General features: G+C 44.7%; 1 protein-coding gene across 1 annotated transcript; it reads left to right on the forward strand.

Moving 5' to 3' along the window:
• Positions 1–1,570: 1,570 nt before the first annotated feature.
• On the forward strand, positions 1,571–17,003 carry aoc2 (amine oxidase copper containing 2). The gene is made up of 4 exons (XM_078424592.1): positions 1,571–3,209; positions 9,023–9,311; positions 12,627–12,756; positions 13,316–17,003. Exons 1-4 carry the CDS (start codon positions 1,646–1,648, stop codon positions 13,583–13,585), a joined length of 2,253 nt encoding a protein of 750 aa, XP_078280718.1. The 5' UTR covers positions 1,571–1,645; the 3' UTR covers positions 13,586–17,003.
• The last annotated feature ends 329 nt before the right edge of the window (positions 17,004–17,332 follow it).

Genomic DNA, 17,332 nt, shown 5'->3' on the forward strand with positions numbered 1-17,332 from the left:
TGTGAATCTGTGGAATTCTCTGCCTCAGAAGGCAGTGGAGGCCAATTCTCTGAATGCATTCAAGAGAGAGCTGGATAGAGCTCTTAAGGATAGCAGGAGTCAGGGGGTATGGGGAGAAGGCAGGAATGGGGTACGGATTGAGAATGATCAGCCATGATCACATTGAATGGCGGTGCTGGCTCGAAGGGCCGAATGGCCTCCTCCTGCACCTATTGTCTATTGTCTATAATTGTCACATTAAAAATGCTTCCACACTTTTCTACAATAGGTTAACAAAAGCTTGGTCACTATTCCAAGTGGTGTCAGGCAGCATGTCTGGGGAAAAGGAATAGGTGACATTTTGCTGTCAAGGCCCTTTGTATCCGTTCTTATAAGATGGAAGGAATTCTACAACTTGTAGCGCTTGTTTGACTGTTGTGTTGATTTTTGTTTTATTTTACAAAACTTCGGTGTGGGTGGGGAAAATGATTAATCCAGAAGTCTAGTTCTGGGTTGTGGTACTTGAAATAAATTGCACTTAACTGAATGGAAGAATTAATCCTGAACAATAAGTCTTATTTTAATTTCGTCTGCTTGGAACAAAAGCTATTTCTTAATTGTCAAATTGAAACGGTTTTAAGCTTCAATTCAATGTCTTGTCTTCTATAATGTATCCCCGCCTCCGAGAATTCTTCTGTTCAAACGAAAAGCCTAAACATGCAAATGAAACTTTGGTCTTCAGTTTTCGGTTCAACGTAGTTTCTTAAACAGCAGCACAGATGTAAAAAGAATTTAACAAGGTCCGGGAAAATTGAGATTGGCGAGCAATTTGGAATTGGCAATACATTTACAGGTAAACTCAAGTTGCAGTGTAGGCCGGGAGAGGGACAGAATGAGCGTCTGTGTGAGAGAGCGACAGGTGTAGGTGAGTTATTGGGGGCAGTTCAAGGCTCTCTGTGTTATGTAACGGTCACCACAATGTTTTGGGACAGGTCAGGTCAGGCTGCACGATAGAGACAGAGTGAAATAGCGAGTCAATATCCGCGACAGACAGCTGAAATAAGCACTTCTTCTATTCAGTCACAATAAGCGATTGGCCAAACACAGGCAAATGGGACTAGCTCAGTGTGTCAACTCACTCGGTATAGACAGGATGGGCCGAAGGGCCTGTCCCTGCGCTGTACAGCTCTATGGCTCTGTGTCTCTTAACACTCCGCTGTTCCCAGACGTGGGGCCCTTGAAAGGAGAATTGAAACGCGGTGCACTGCGAAGGACAGGAGAGAGAGGAGGGGAGGAGTCAGACAACTGGACTGGTCTGGGTTTTAATACTTCCCCACCCTGCTGCCCACACTCGGTCTTTACTCAGACCAGTCCAGCCCGAGCTCTGGTTCAGCTTCATCCCACTGACGAAAGTTGTGTTGCAAATGTGTGCGTTTCAACTCCAGCCCCGATGTCTGGAAACAGTTAAATTCTCCCAAACGACCCCCCCCCCCCCCCCATCCTTGAGCATTCTGGGACGTACATTCCAAGCACAAAGTATTGCTGTCGCCAGAATCCGCGCAATTGGAGGTGAGGGAGGGGAGGGGGGAATTACTCCAGAGAGCCACAGAGACGCGGTGAGGAAGCAGGCGAGCGCTCCACTCGCTGCCGGCGCCCCGCCACCACCATGAACATGAAGGTCCTGTTCGCCGTCTTGGCCGTGGCTCTGGTAGCGATCATCGCTCTCAACTGGATCCTGCTGGTGGGGATGTCGAGGTCGGCCGCGTGTCAGGGCCCAGACCCCGACGAGCAGCTCAGTGAGATGATGGAGCAGCGGCGGCAGAGGGAGATGTTTGCGGACCTGAGTTCCCTGGAGCTGAGGCAGGTGGTGCGCTACCTGGAGCAGACCCTGGCCGTGGCCCTGGTCAACTGCAGTCACGCACTGCCGTCCCACAACTCCATCTTCATGGTCGAGCTACAACTCCCCCGCAAAGCCGACGCCCTGAGGTTCTTGGACCAGGGGGGCGAGCCGCCAAGGAGAGAGGCCAGGGCGGTGGTGGTCTTTGGGGCTCAGACTCGGCCCAATATAACCGAGTACACGGTGGGACCTCTCCCTGACCCGACCTACCATGTGGACGTCACCTCTCGCACCTACACGAGCCTCCACTTCAACTCCAGGCCCGTCACCTTCACTGAATATAAAACCATCATGACAACAATAGATTTGGAAAAACTTTCGAAACTTCTGAAGGAAAGTCACGGCTCGGCCGGGATGCCCCCGAGACATTTCGACTCATCCCCTCGCGGGTTTAAATTGGGAGATAGAGAAACTTGGCTTCCGTTCTTAAAGAACCTGCCAGGTCCCGTTATGCACCCGCTGGGGCTGGAGGTGCTGGTGGACCACAGCAGCACCAACATCTCGGAGTGGAAGGTGAGGAAAGTACTTTACAACGGCCAATACTTTGACACCATTGATGAGCTGGTGAGCCAGTACAACAAGGGGACTGTGCGGAAGATCCAGGGGAAGGTTTCGGATCCCAACTACGCCTCGCTCAGACCTCGCCAGAGGTTTCAAACCTACGGGCCCCTCCAGTCCGAGCCACAGGGACCAAGGTACCACGTTGTAAACAACCACGTTCGCTACTTTGACTGGGAGTTCGCGTTCCGCCACAGTGCCGCCAGCGGCTTACAGCTGTTTGATGTCCGCTTCAGGAAGGAGCGGGTGGTCTACGAGCTGAGCGTCCAGGAGGTGAACTCCGTTTACGGCGGAGAGGCGCCAGGTCTGATGAGGACCAAGTTCTTAGACAGTCATTATGGAATTGGGAAAAGTTCCAACGAGCTGGTGAAAGGCGTGGACTGCCCTTACAGCGCCACTTTCCTGCACACTCTCCATCTCATGGACAGCGACCAGCCGCAGACGATCAGGAACTCCATTTGTGTCTTTGAGCAAAACCGGGAGATTCCTCTGAGACGCCACTTCTCCAGCTGGTTCGCGCCCCCATCTTACGGCGCGTTACTCGACAACGTGCTGGTCCTGCGATCAGTGGCGACTGTGGGCAACTATGATTACATCTTTGATTTCGTGTTCCACAACAATGGCGTGGTTGAGACCAAGGTGTCTCCCACGGGCTACCCTCTAACCTCATTTACTTCCGAAGGGGCACCTCAGTACGGAGCAAAACTGGAGGAGAACGTTTTGGGCAACATTCACACTCACTTCTTGCACTTCAAGGCTGACCTGGATATATTGGGTAGGTGCCAATGCATTTCAAACGTTAGCGTGTTGACATTTTTATGAGTCATAGAGTCAGACAGCACGCAAACGCGCCCCTCCGCCTAACTCCTCCATAGGAACTAATGTTGCTGAGCGAGTTGTATTTGCCAGCGTTTGGCCAACATCCCTCGAAACCTTTCTTATCCCTGTACCTTTCTAAATATCTTTTAACCAGTGTCATTATACCTCCATCCACTACTTCATCTGGCAGCTCGTTCCGTATACCCACCACCCTCCATGAAATTAAGTTTCAGGACTCTGATCCTGATCCAGAGTCGAGAGGACATTGGAAAATGATCACTAATGCATCCACGATTTCTTGGGCCTCCTCCTTGAGTACTCTGGGTGGCAGACCACCAGGCCCTGGGGATTTATCTGCCTTCAATCCCAACAGTTTACCTAACACCATATCCTGACTAATGTGGATCTCCTTCAGTTCCTCCCTCCCACTAGATCCTCGGTCCCTAGTATTTCTGGGAGATTGTTTGTATCTTCCTTCGTGATGACAGAACCAAAGTACTAGTTTAACTGTTCTGCCGTTTCCTTGTTTCTCCATTATAAATTCACCTGTCTCTGACTATAAGGGACCTACATTTGTCTTCACTAATCTTTTCCATTTTACATATCTAAAGAAGTCTGTTTTTATATTCCCCGTAAGCTTTCTTTCATGCCCTTTTTCTCCCCTCTTAAATAACCCCTTTGTCCTCCTCTGTTGAGTTCTAAATTTCTCCCCGTTCTCCGGTTTGCTGCTTCCTCTGGCCAATTTCTATGCCTCTTCCTTGGATTTATCACGATCCTTGATTTCCCTCGTTAGCCATGGTTGAGCCGCCTTCCCTGTTTTATTTTTTCGTCAGACAGGGATGAACAATTTTTGGAGTTCATCCATGCGGTCTTTAAATCTTTGCCATTGCATCTCCTCCGTCAACCCTTTTAAGTATAATTTGCCAGTCTATCCTAGCCAATTCCCATCTCATACCTTCAAAGTCTCCTTTCTTTAAGTTCAGGACCCTAGTCTCTGAATTAACCGTGTCACTCTCCATCCCAATGCAGAATTCCACCATATTATGGTCACATGCCCAAGGGGCTTTGCACAGCAAGATCGCTAACTAATCCTTTAGCTATTGACTCCCCTACCCGACGGAAAAGACTGTGACTATCTACCTGACCTAGCTAGGCCCATCATGGTTTTACAAGCCTCGAAAATGTCACATCTTAGATTCCTTCCTTCCAAGGAAATCATTTGCAGCCTATCCAGCCTCCACCAATAAATCAAGCCCTCCAGTCCCGAAAACATCGTTGTGAATCTTTTCTGCACCCTCTCTTGCTCAATCACATTGTAGCAGGTAGCTTCTCGTCTTCCTTTTCAAGATCCATAAAAGCAGCTTACCATATAAAGTAGAAACAGGAGCCGATACCTTTCTAATGCACATAACAACAGAGATCTCCACGACGTAGTAGTTAGACGTTTAGTTGAAGTTGCAATATAACATATTGACATATCTCTTGTCATTCACGTATTATGACTCGTTGTTAGCTTGTAGTACTTGTGTGGTAAAAATCTAATCCCAAATCGTCGTTCCTACATAACTTATGACGTCTGGCTGACCTTCTATCAACAGGTTTGATTTGTAAGCTGACCTTATTGTCAGCTTGCTTCTTCGTTGTCACACACTAAAGCGTTATGTAAATGTTAAGCAAGTTATACTAAGGATCTGGCCCACCTGGCTCCTCCCAGTCCATACGTAAGCATGATGTTAACCTCCTAGTGTCCAAAAATACTGCAGGATACAAAGTGATATAATAATATGCAAAAATAACTAATAAATGCAAAATGGCTCCTACACATATATTTCCTCTAGTATGGTGACCATAATTGCACACAATATTCCAGATACAATTCCACCAATGCCTTGTGTAGCAATCCCAATCCCACCAATGCCTTTAACATGATGTCCCGACTCTTGTACTCAATGCCCCCATCTGAAAAAGCCCAACATGTCATACACCTTCTTCACTATCTTGTCTGCCTGTGTCGCCACTCTCAGGAGCCGATGTAACTGTACCCCTAGGTCTCTCTGTTCTCCAACTCTCCCCTTGGGCCTGGCATTCACTTTTAAGGTTATGCCCCGGTTTAACTTCCTAAAATTCCCAAATTTTTATCTTCATGTGGGAAATTAAATCTAAAACATTGTACTATTCTAGCGATTTTTAAAAAAAATGCACTTCCTGGATATCTATATACTAAAACTCTCGTTTGTTTGTTCCGGAAATACAGCCAAAACGGTACACGAGAGCGTGACAATTTTAGGCCCACCTTACTCACCGTCGTCCCTTTGGTGCTAATGGAAGAAGTTTCATTGAAATCGGTGTTATATTTTAAAAGTTATTCACATTTTAAAGTTTAAATCTATCTCCTCGGGAGGGAGGGGGGAGGGAGGGAGAGAGGGAGGGGGAGGGAAGGGGGAGGGGGGATGGAGTGGGAGGAGAGGGGAAGGGGGAGGGTGGAGAGAGGGAGGGGAGAGGGAGGGGGGAGGGGAGGGAGGGAGGAAGGGGGGAGAGGGGGAGGGAGGGGGAGAAGGGGAGGGGGAGGGGGGAGGGGGGAGGGGGAGGGGGAGGAGAGGGTGCTGCACCAATGTAGGAGAGGTTTGGGTCCACTTGGTCTAGTTTGAACTAAAAGCCCCTACAATGATCTGGCTAATCCCCTACAATGGACATGCATAGTGCTGTCTTTAGTCCAATAGATAGGCCACTCCACTCAGACCACCCAACACCAGCCATCCTCAGCTGCCTTTCCTTATTAACCAATAAGATCATAAGGTCATAAGGAATAGGAGTAGAATTAGGCCATTCGGCCCATCAAGTCTACTCCGCCAGTCAATCATGGCTGATCTATCTCTCCCTCCTAACCCCATTCTCCTGCCTTCTCCCCATAACCTCTGACACCTGCACTAATCAAGAATCTATCTATCTCTGCCTAAAAAATATCCACTGACGGCCTCCACAGCCTTCTGTGGCAAAGAATTCCACAGATTCACAACCCTCTAAACTAAAGAAATTTCTCTTCACTTCCTTCCTAAAAGAACGTCCTTTAATTCTGTGGCTGTGTCCTCTAGTCCTCCCACTAGTGGAACCATCCTCTCCACATACATTCTGTCCAAGCCTTTCACTATTCTGCATGTTTCAATGAGGTCCCCCCTCATTCTTCTAAACTCCAGCGAGTACAGGCCCAGTGCCGACAAACGCTCATCAAAGGTTAACCTACTCATTCCTGGGATCATTCTTGTAAACCTCCTCTGGACTCTCTCCTGAGCCAGCACGTCCTTCCTCAGATATAGTGCCCAAAATTGCTCACAATATTCCAAATGTGGCCTTATAGAGCCTCACCATTACATACCTGTTTTTGTATACCAGCCCTCTTGAAATAAATGCTAGCATTGAGTTTGCTTTCTTTACTACCGATTCGACTTGAAGATTGGCTTTTCGGGAATCCTGCACCTGCACTCCCAAGTCCCAATGGGGTGAGTTAAGGCATGCACCATTCCCCCAAATGAGTGAATTACTAAGGCAACCATAGATTCACTGACTTAGCAGCAGGTCACAGCATCTTGCAGCAACAGGGGGTGATGGGGGGGAGGGGGGGGGGGGGGGGGGGGAGGCCTGTTGAGAGGTACAAGGGTTTGCCTCGTTCCCAATACAGCAGAACAAGCAGTCCACTTTGCTATAGATGCGACAGTATTATGAGCCCTTTTAATAGCCTTTACCCCTTGAATATCAATTTTATTTGCATTCCATTTCCTGGGAATGAATCGAGCATGCTTTCGCATGCTTCACTCTAAACCAATGAAACTGCTGTCCATCTTTATCCTGTGTATGAGAAGCAAAATACGATTTCCACTGAGAATACCCTAATATTCCTTTTGGAGAATGCAGAGAAAGGAATTGAGCAGGTAGCACTGGTCAGCTTGCCTCAGTGGCACACGTCAATCCCACACTATAGTGACTCAGGATGTTCTCCAGGTTTATTTTTGGAGCTACAAATGAAAACAAGAGAGTCCATTCCACAAAGTATTACGGCATATTCTACGATGTTAAATAAAAGGAAATGATTAGAGCTGAAAATAATCTCGGCGATATACACAAAGTAATCTCAGAAAGAAAATCTCAGAAAGATTAGATCTTATCGAAACGTATAAGATTATTAAGGGGTTGGACACGTGAGAGGCAGGAAACATGTTCCCAATGTTGGGGGAGTCCAGAACAAGGGGCCACAGTTTAAGAATAAGGGGTAGGACATTTAGATCTGAGATGAGGAAAAACCTTTTTAGTCAGAGAGTCGTGAATCTGTGGAATTCTCTGCCTCAGAAGGCAGTGGAGGCCAATTCTCTGAATGCATTCAAAAGAGAGCTGGATAGAGCTCTTAAGGATAACGGAGTCAGGGGGTATGGGGAGAAGGCAGGAACGGGGTACTGATTGAGAATGATCAGCCATGATCACATTGAATGGCGGTGCTGGCTCGAAGGGCCGAATGGCCTCCTCCTGCACCTATTGTCCATTGTCTATTGTCTAAAAGTACTTTTAAGCATTAGGGAAAGGATTCCAGAGTTCTAGAGCATGAATTTGAGTTGTTCGAAGTAAGATGATACCTGCATTTTAAGAATTAATACAATGACTTCTTTGTACTCAATTCATTTTTATGGTTGAAATGATGTTCGCTATTCGACAATTTAACTGGTGCGAGCTAGTTGTGGATAATTACCCGCAGGTCACAGCAATAAATCCCACTACAGACACTTTCTGGCGTGCCTGCCATGAAAGAATGATTTCTGAGCATTGAAAAGTGATACGATGCAAAAATTACGATCCTTATCGGGATGAACTGCCGTCAAATGGTTCTTCATTGTTCTTGACTGGTGAATGAGGTTTGAGCAAAGAATTGTCATTTATAAACTAACTAGATCAAGTGGACCCGTTGGGCCCAAACCTCTCCTGCATTGGTGCAGCACCCTCTCCTCCCCTCGCCCCCCCCCTCCCCCTCCCCATCCCTCCCTCCTCGCCCCCTTCCCACTCCCCCTCCCTCCCTCCCCCCCCCCCCCCCTTCCATCCCCCTCCCTCCCTAGGAGATAGATTTAAACTTAAAAATGTGAATAACTTTAAAAATATAACACCAATTTCAATGAAACTTCTTCCATTAGCACCAAAGGGACGACGGTGAGTAAGGTGGGCCTAAAATTATCGCGCTATCGTGTACCGTTTTGGCTGCAGTTCAGGAACAAACAAACAAACAAACGAGAGTTATATAGATTGCATTAAAAAATGACAGGCTTAAGAGATTTTACAATTATTATGTGTAATTAATAGAAAATTAACAATACTTTATTATGAACATGTTTGACAACAATGTTGGCCAAGGCAGATCCCATGTTTAAAATGTGTTGAACTTAAGAAATCTATTCAGCAAGAAACTGGTGGTATGTTCACATGTGTTCCAGGCATCCACCACTCTGTAAAAAAAACCCTGCCGTGCCCTGCCCATCTTCTTTAAACTTTACCCCTCTCTCCTGACTGCAACTAGTCTGCATTTCAACTTTGCACTGGTTTGAATATAAAAGCAACTAATGATTCATAGCATCCTGGACATTATGAGTGCATATTCCGAGCTTTAGCTTAGAATATCTGGAAAACGTAGGTCCGGTGAGTTACTCCAGCATTTTGTGTCTTTCCTCTGGTACATTATCGTTCTTCCACACTCTGCATAACTGTTCATTTAAAAATTGCCTTTCTCTGTTTTAGGTACATCTAACTCTTTTGAAACTAAAGATGTGGAATATCAACTTAAATCAGTCCCGTGGCAACCCGACCAGAAGGTGTATGTGCCCACTGTGAAAAGCAGAATCTTGGAGACGGAGAATGAAGCAGCCTTCAGGACGGGAACAAAATTGCCCAAATACTTGAACTTTGTAAATTTGGCTCAGAAAAATAAGTGGGGCCATTATCGAGGTTACAGGCTTCAGGTGGTGAGCTTCAACCCTGACAGTGTGCCTGAAGATAGCCCGGATGAAAAAGGCATCTCCTGGCAAAGGTACAAATCTTTACCTCTTGCTCATCATGTCTCCATCCCCTGCCAGATTACAAGGATAATGCCAACTGGTCATTAAATAGTAGACTCTACCAGGGGTTGGTTATAGTTTTGATATCTTGTACATAATTTTCATTGGATCTATAATGATAAGACTTCACACATTGGAGATGCCTTAATATGAGAACGTGTGATCAATTTGTACCGCAGCGCTGATGCAAACGTCCACATTGGCAGACATTTTACAAATCAAATCGCCATTTGATCTAAGGTTTATTAGAACATGCATGACATAAAAAAGAAAATATTATGTCATCGGGATTATGAAAAATGTTAATTTTTGGACTTCTACATCTCTCCGCTTGTCCACCACTCTGTCACTTTCAATCTCACTTTTATTTGGATTCCCATCTTTATTCTCCTCCCTTTCTCCCTCTCCGTCTATCACCTGCTTCCATCGCTCTGCCACCGCTCTGGGTGAGTTGTGATTTGGCTTTTCTCCTCTTCTCACTGCACCTTGTCTTATTTTCCCTCCACATTTTCTTTCACTTTTTCTGTAGATTTCATCAATGATCTTTATGCATCTTTCCAAAGGGAACAGGTATTTCTCTGCATCATTATCCTCTTTCCTGCTCAGTCCAACCTTTCCTTGTGCCTGATGTTGGGACAGTTTCAGATGTTATCACATTTTTCCCTGGTAACAGGCAGTTGTAATGTTTTCCCATCACCTTGATGTTGTGTGTTGGGCAGTGGAGAGACCACTATCTCCACCTCTGACAGCAGCCTTACAGATGGAAAACTCATAGTAATACTTGGTCAAGGGATAGATCCATTGATGCTTCAGCCAAAAAAAAACGATCAACACCTTTACTTCCTCAGAAGACTAAGGCAATATGACATGTCTCAAATGACTCTTCCCAATTTCTACAGATGCACCTTAGAAAGCATCCTATCTGGATGCCTCACAGCCTAATTTGGCAACTGCTAGGCCCAAGGCAGCAAGAAATTAGCAGAGATTTGCGGACGCAGCCCTGTCCATCATGTAAACCAGCCTCCCACCCATTGACTCCATCTACACTTTACACTGCCTTGGGAAAGTACCTAAAATAACCAAGGACCAACCACATCTCGATCATTCCTTCTTCTCTCCACCCTGTTGGCAGACAATAGAAACGTTTATAATCATGTACCATCCGATTAAGAATAGCTTCTATCCTGCTGTTATCGGACTCTTGAATGGACTTCTCACAAGGTAAGGGTACTTCAATCCTCTAATCTGCCCCCTTGTGGACCTTACACTTTTTTCTATCTGCACTTTCTTTGTAGCAATAACAGTGTGACCAGACCTACATTCTGTTTATTTTCCCTCTGCACTACTTTTTGTACATTCTACTCGTCTAATGTATTTAATTTTCATTAAGTAAGGATTTTTTTTCAACAGTCTGTAGAAGGGTCCAAAACATCACTATCCATGTTCTGCAGAGATGCTGCCTGGCCTGCTGAGTTTCTCCAGCACTTTGTGGCTTTTTTTTTTTGTAAAGTGGCATCTGCAGTTCCTTGTTTCTACTTTATTTGTACCTGGTTAGCATGCAAAGCAAAGTTTCTCACTCAATGACTGTGGTTTGCATAAACAGAGAAGCAAGCATCTCCACACAAACCAATAACTGAAAAGAGGGTGAAGGGCAGGGATGTGACCCATTCCATTTCCACTTCTAGGATTAGAGTTGTGTTAGGAACCCAGAGAAAAATGAGTCTTGCATCTGGTCTTTGTCAAAGCAGATGTGGAGATATTTAAGTGGAATGTGGGGAAATGTTCTGTTTCCCAGCTCCATAACCTCTCATCCAGTAGAAGAGGATCGATGGTTCTATCTTTGCATATACCTGCCCGCTGTGACATTTTCGTCAGAGCCACTAGCATGTATACATTAATGACTTGGATGAAGGAATTAAAAGTGACATTAGCAAATTTGCAGATGACACAAAGCTGGGGGGCAGTGTGAACTGTGAGGAAGATGCTATGAGGTTGCAGAGTGTCTTGGACAGGCTGTGTGAGTGGGCGGATGCGTGGCGGATGCAGTTTAATGTGGATAAGTGTGAGGTTATCCACTTTGGTGGTAAGAATAGGAAGGCAGATTATTATCCGAATGGTGTTAAGTTAGGAAAAGGGGACGTACAACGAGATCTGGGTGTCCTAGTGCATCAGTCACTGAAAGGAAGCATGCAGGTACAGCAGGCAGTGAAGAAAGCCAATGGAATGTTGGCCTTCATAATAAGAGGAGTTGAGTATAGGAGCAAAGAGGTCCATCTACAGTTGTACAGGGCCCTAGTGAGACCGCTCCTGGAGTACTGTGTGCAGTTTTGATCTCCAAATTTGAGGAAGGATATTCTTGCTATTGAGGGCGTGCAGCGTAGGTTTACTAGGTTAATTCCCGGAATGGCGGGACTGTCGCATGTTGAAAGACTGGAGCGACTAGGCTTATATACACTGGAATTTAGAAGGACGAGAGGGGATCTTATTGAAACATATAAGATTATTAAGGATTTGGACACGTTAGAGGCAGGAAACATGTTCCCAATGTTGGGGGAGTCCAGAACCAGGGGCCACTGTTTAAGAATAAGGGATAGGCCATTTGGAACAGAGAGTTGTAAATCTGTGGAATTCTCTGCCTCAGAATGCAGTGGAGGCGAGTTCTCTGAATGCTTTCAAGAGAGAGCTAGATAGAGCTCTTAAGGATAGCGGAGTCAGGGGGTATGGGGAGAAGGCAGGAACGGGGTACTGATTGAGAATGAACAGCCATGATCAATTGAGTGGTGCTGGCTCGAAGGGCCAAATGGCCTACTCCTGCACCTATTGTCTATTGACAAGAGTCGAGAGTCAAGAGTGTTTTGTTGTCAAATGTCCTGAAACGCAAGAATGAAATTCTTACTTGCAGCAGATATGTAAACATAGTACTCTGTAAACACTATAAATAAACAACAAAAAAGTGCAGTATATACAGTATTTCTATATAGATCTTTATAAAAACAAATATATTATATATATACATATAAACATATATACATATGAACATATATATATATATATATACGCGCGCACACACACACACACACATATATATATATATGTGTGTGTGTGTGCGCGCGTATATATATATATATATATATATGTTCATATGTATATATGTATATATGTTTATATGTATATATATAATATATTGCCGAACCGAGAGTTATAAGGTGAAAAATAAGTCAAAGCCCTTAGATTTGAGCACATTCTAGCAACAGCGCAGGTTAATAATGTTGTTTCATTTATTATAGGTACCAGTTGGCAGTGACAAAGCGCAAAGAGAACGAGCTAAAGAGCAGCAGCATCTACAATCAGAACAGCATGTGGAAACCACCCGTTTACTTTGCTGACTTCATTAACAATGAAAGCATTAAGAATGAGGTTTGTTCATACGTTTTAATATAACGGCTTGTCAGACCCATTTGTCCTTGGCCTGGGGAACATGAATTAGAACCGAGCTTCCCCACAGTGAGAGTGAGAAGAGGTGGGCGTGTAAACGACAGGCATCAATCAGGTGGGTCATGTAAGGTTGCATGTCAGGGTACACCTGACAGATTAGAGGCCTCTGTGTTGAACAGGCTGATGTCAGCCAGAGTAGCTACTGCGGTGTTATAATTGTCGCAACCAGCCTTTGGCTAAAGAGGACATTTCTTTTAGGCTTGGGAGGAAGCCGGAGCACCCAGGGGCATAGCCACGCCAACACAGAGGGAAATGTCAGATTCCCCACAGACAGGGCTGGAAGCCAGGACTGTGCACGCTGTGGTGCAGAACTCCACTGAAACATGCCCATCAATTGGATTAGGACACAATGCCCTTCTTGTTTAATACTCCCATACATGTGGAATCATTCCACTTTGCTAAAGAAAAGCAATACTAATGGGATTTTATTTCATTGAAGTTTAAGACGATCAATAACGCCATGCCTATTATTTTCACACAGGACCTGGTGGCCTGGGTAACAGCTGGGTTCCTCCACATTCCCCACGCAGAAGATGTTCCAAACACTGCCACATCTGGAAATGGAATAGGCTTCATTCTGAAACCACTCAACTATTTTAACAACGACCCCTCCGTTTACTCTCAAGATGCTGTTTTCATCGATCCAGCCAATCCAGGATGTGAGGATAATCCCATAGCGTGTATGTCTGATGTGGCATCCTGTAGTCCAAACCTCCCAGAATTTACCTACGGGGAAAACAATGACCATTAACTGAATTGCGTTCAATATGACTCCATTGCAGTGAGTCCCAACCTATCACTGACCGCTACTTTCAACTAAGCATTCTAAAATAATTATTATTAGATCTAATGGCCTGTGTGGAATTTTTCCAGGCAGAATAAATATCACATCTCATTTATAGAGTTATAGCGTCAGAGCCCATAATCATCCAAACCTTTACTATTCATGTACTTGTCTAAATATCTTTTACGCATTGTAAGTGCACCCATCTCTAAAGCTTCCTCCTGCTTCGTATACTCACCTTCCTTTTTATGTAAGCGTTGCACCTCAGTGCCCTTCTAAACCTTTCCCCTCTCTCCTTAAACGTATGGCCTCTAGTGTTAGACTCTCATTCCCAGGGAAAAGATTGTAACCATTCACCTTATCTATGATTTTATATACCTCTACTATACGGGTCACCACTCAACCTCTGTCGTTATTTAGTTTTTATGCTAGTGATTAATCTGAACATGTCATTATGAAAGGACAGGGGAAGTGAAAGGGTAGTTTTTACAAATTCCAGTTGCTTCAGAAGATTTTTAATTTTAATTGCCTAGGAATCCTCCTAGGACTACAGGACCAATGTATATATTTAAAATCTACCTGTTGAAAACAGCTTCATGTGTCCTGATTCACTTGTGACTAGGACTTATTCCAGCCTGATCGAACAAATTGTTGAAATGAGAGGTTGCCACTGAAGGAAATTGTATTAAACATTTATTCTCACCCCAGATGGTAGTTGGGTACAGTCCTTGAGATGTGCCTTACTAAACTCACTGGGCCAATGGTTTTTAACAACAGTTTATGTTTTTGATGCATGAGATTTTTGAATCTTTCCAAGAATTTTACTGGTGTTTTTGAGATTGAATTATATGGTTTGGTTCATTTACTTTTCTTCAGAAGAGATGTATGCATTAAGTTTCACGATAGAAATTATCTGCAAAGCATCAGGACCATTTTGCATTCTTTTTCCAAACATGATATCCATCCATCTCCACCGCCAAGCATCGATTTTGTTTGTAAAAAGTATCTCCTGAAATTTTTATGTGAAAGCAAAAAGTGCCAGCACTCCTTACGTAAAAGAGCTGTTTCGATGGCATGGACTCACAATTTCCTAAGGAATAGGAATAGAATTAGGCCATTCGGCCCATCAAGTCCACCCCGCCATTCAATCATGGCTGATCTATCTCTCCCTCCTAACCCCATTCTCCTGCCTTCTCCCCATAACCTCTGCAACGTACAAATCAAGAATCTATCTATCTCTGCCTTAAATATATCCACTGACTTGGCCTCCATAGCCTTCTGTGGCAAAGAATCCTACAGATTCACCACCCTCTGACTAAAGACTCCACCTGAACCCTGCTGGGACTAAGGTCCTGGCAAGTCGTATAACTTGGGTGGTAGATAGGAGTCTAAAGTAAACAGCGGGGCTGTGGGAGGGGTGGGTGTGGGGGAGTGCGTTAAACAGATTGGAAAAGTATGAATGAAGCTAAAGGGAAAGAGAGCACAGGAGAGGTTACTGAAGTCTCCAGAATAAGAAATGGGACAGAAAGTTTAGAAAGGGATGAGTCTAATGTTAGGCAACATGAGGACCAATATGAGAAGAGGAGCAATGAAAACAGAACTGAAGGTGATATATTTGAATGCATGCGGTATGTGAAATAAGGTGGATGAGCTTATAGTATGGTTAGAAATTGGCACGAATGATATTGTCGTAGCTAAAAGAGGATCGGAGCTGGAAGCTGAACATCTGAGGATACACAATCTATAGACAAGGCAGGCAGGTGGGCAGAGGGGGTAGGGTTGCTCTGTTGGTAAGGAATGAAAACTAATCCTTAGCGAGACACAACATAGGATCAGAGATGTGGGGAATCCTTAAGGGTGGAGTTAGGAAACTGCAAGGGTTCAAAGACCCTGGTGGGGATATATACAGGCCTCCAAATAGGAGCCAGAATGTAGGGTAGAAATTATATTAAATGATAGGAAAGGCATGTAAGAAAGGCAAGGAGGATGTTCTTTAGCCAGAGAGTGGTGAGTTGGTGGGATTCTTTGTCACTGACAATTGTGGAGGCCAAGTCATTGTGTATTTTTTAAGTGGACATTGATAGGCTCTTGATTAGTAAGGGCCTCTATGGTTACAGGGAGTAGGCAGGAGAATGGGGTTGAGAGGGAAAAATAGATCAGCATGATAGACAGACAATAGGTGCAGGAGGAGGCCATTCGGCCCTTTGAGCCAGCACCGCCATTCAATGTGATCATGGCTGATCATTCTCAATCAGTACCCCGTTCCTGCCTTCTCCCCATACCCCCTGACTCCGCTATCCTTAAGAGCTCTATCTAGCTCTCTCTTGAATGCATTCAGAGAATTGGCCTCCACTGCCTTCTGAGGCAGAGAATTCCACAGATTTACAACAGATTTACAACTCTCTGACTGAATGGTGGAGCAGACTCGATGGGCTGAATGGCTTAATTCTGTTCTTATCTCTTAAGATCATGGATTCAAAGGGCTTGTAATTGCAGCAAATAGACCACTAGGTCTGTAGCCAGATGTTGGCACGGAATACAGAGACCAGGGACCACCTAGAATGGCAGGGTGACATACGTAGAGGGGGAGAACCAAGCGGCTACCATCTTCCCACTGCCTACTTGACCCTCATCTACACCCATGTATTTTCTGTCAGTGCCACTTCATGGTCCAGGCTGCAGATGCTGTGGAGAGATCTCTCATGTCACTGGGCCATGTCCCATAGGTCATGTCACGCTCAGTGCTGTCCAACAAAGACCCCATGGTCTGTGAAGCCTGGGTTTAATGTTCTTCAAAGGGAGGAAACAAAACTAACAATTTCTGAAAGCAAGATTGTCCTGATTTTACCGTTTTTTTTTGTTACTTCTGAAGTGGCCACGTCTACTTGTCCAGACTCTGGGCAATCTCACTACTGGTTTAACTCTCCACTTACAAGACATTTTTTATAACTTCACTTCAAAATATATTTTTATATTTTATATTGCTTGCACGCCAACATGAAAAATACTTTAAAAAATTATGATTATTTGTTAATATAAACGGAGGGGAAATATATGTAATCCTTAAAATGTGTATGTTTAACAAAAAATGGATAACTTTGGTACATATGGATGTTGAATATTTTATTTCCATGTTGGACAATGTACTTATGACCCTCAGCATCTAAGGTTAAGTGATGCAGATGGAACGTTTCCAGAGTCGGAGACTGACACGGTCCCTCGTGGGGGCGGTGACCATTGTTGCAAAGTATGTTTGTTACCTCCGCTGTTACTGCAGCAGGGAAGTTAATCCTAACAGTAATGGCATCTGTGTACGAAAGTCTTGTAGGAAAATAACTGCAGATGCTGGTGCAAATCGAAGGTATCACAAAATGCTGGAGTAACTCAGCGGGCCCAGACATCATCTGTGCCAGACCCGCTGAGTTACTCCAGCATTTTGTGATTACCTTCGATGTGTACGGAAGTCCATGCTTTCTGAGTAGTGAGACCCAGGTCTTCACCTGGACCTGCGCTTGCCTCAGCCAGGACTACAATAAATACCAGCCATTTTCTGCAGGAAAGATAATCTATGTAACAATACCCTGTGGACGGGATTGATATCCACCGATGAGGTAACATCATACACTGACCTTGCGTCTGCAATAAAACATGATCCTTTCCACAGACCAGCGCTCACGGACTGTCTTTGTTGTTGTTAACACGGTTTGGGAAATT

The sequence above is a fragment of the Rhinoraja longicauda genome, chromosome 29 (genome assembly GCF_053455715.1).
Source record: "Rhinoraja longicauda isolate Sanriku21f chromosome 29, sRhiLon1.1, whole genome shotgun sequence".
Taxonomy (NCBI): Eukaryota; Metazoa; Chordata; class Chondrichthyes; order Rajiformes; family Arhynchobatidae; genus Rhinoraja; species Rhinoraja longicauda.

Excerpts from the sequence above, each read along its gene's own strand:
- aoc2 (XM_078424592.1), top strand. The coding sequence starts at position 1,646 with ATGAACATGAAGGTCCTGTTCGCCGTCTTGGCCGTGGCTCTGGTAGCG. Across the intron at positions 3,210-9,022 it reads GGCTGACCTGGATATATTGG|GTACATCTAACTCTTTTGAA; the intron begins GTAGGTGCCAAT and ends TCTCTGTTTTAG. Across the intron at positions 9,312-12,626 it reads AAAGGCATCTCCTGGCAAAG|GTACCAGTTGGCAGTGACAA; the intron begins GTACAAATCTTT and ends CATTTATTATAG.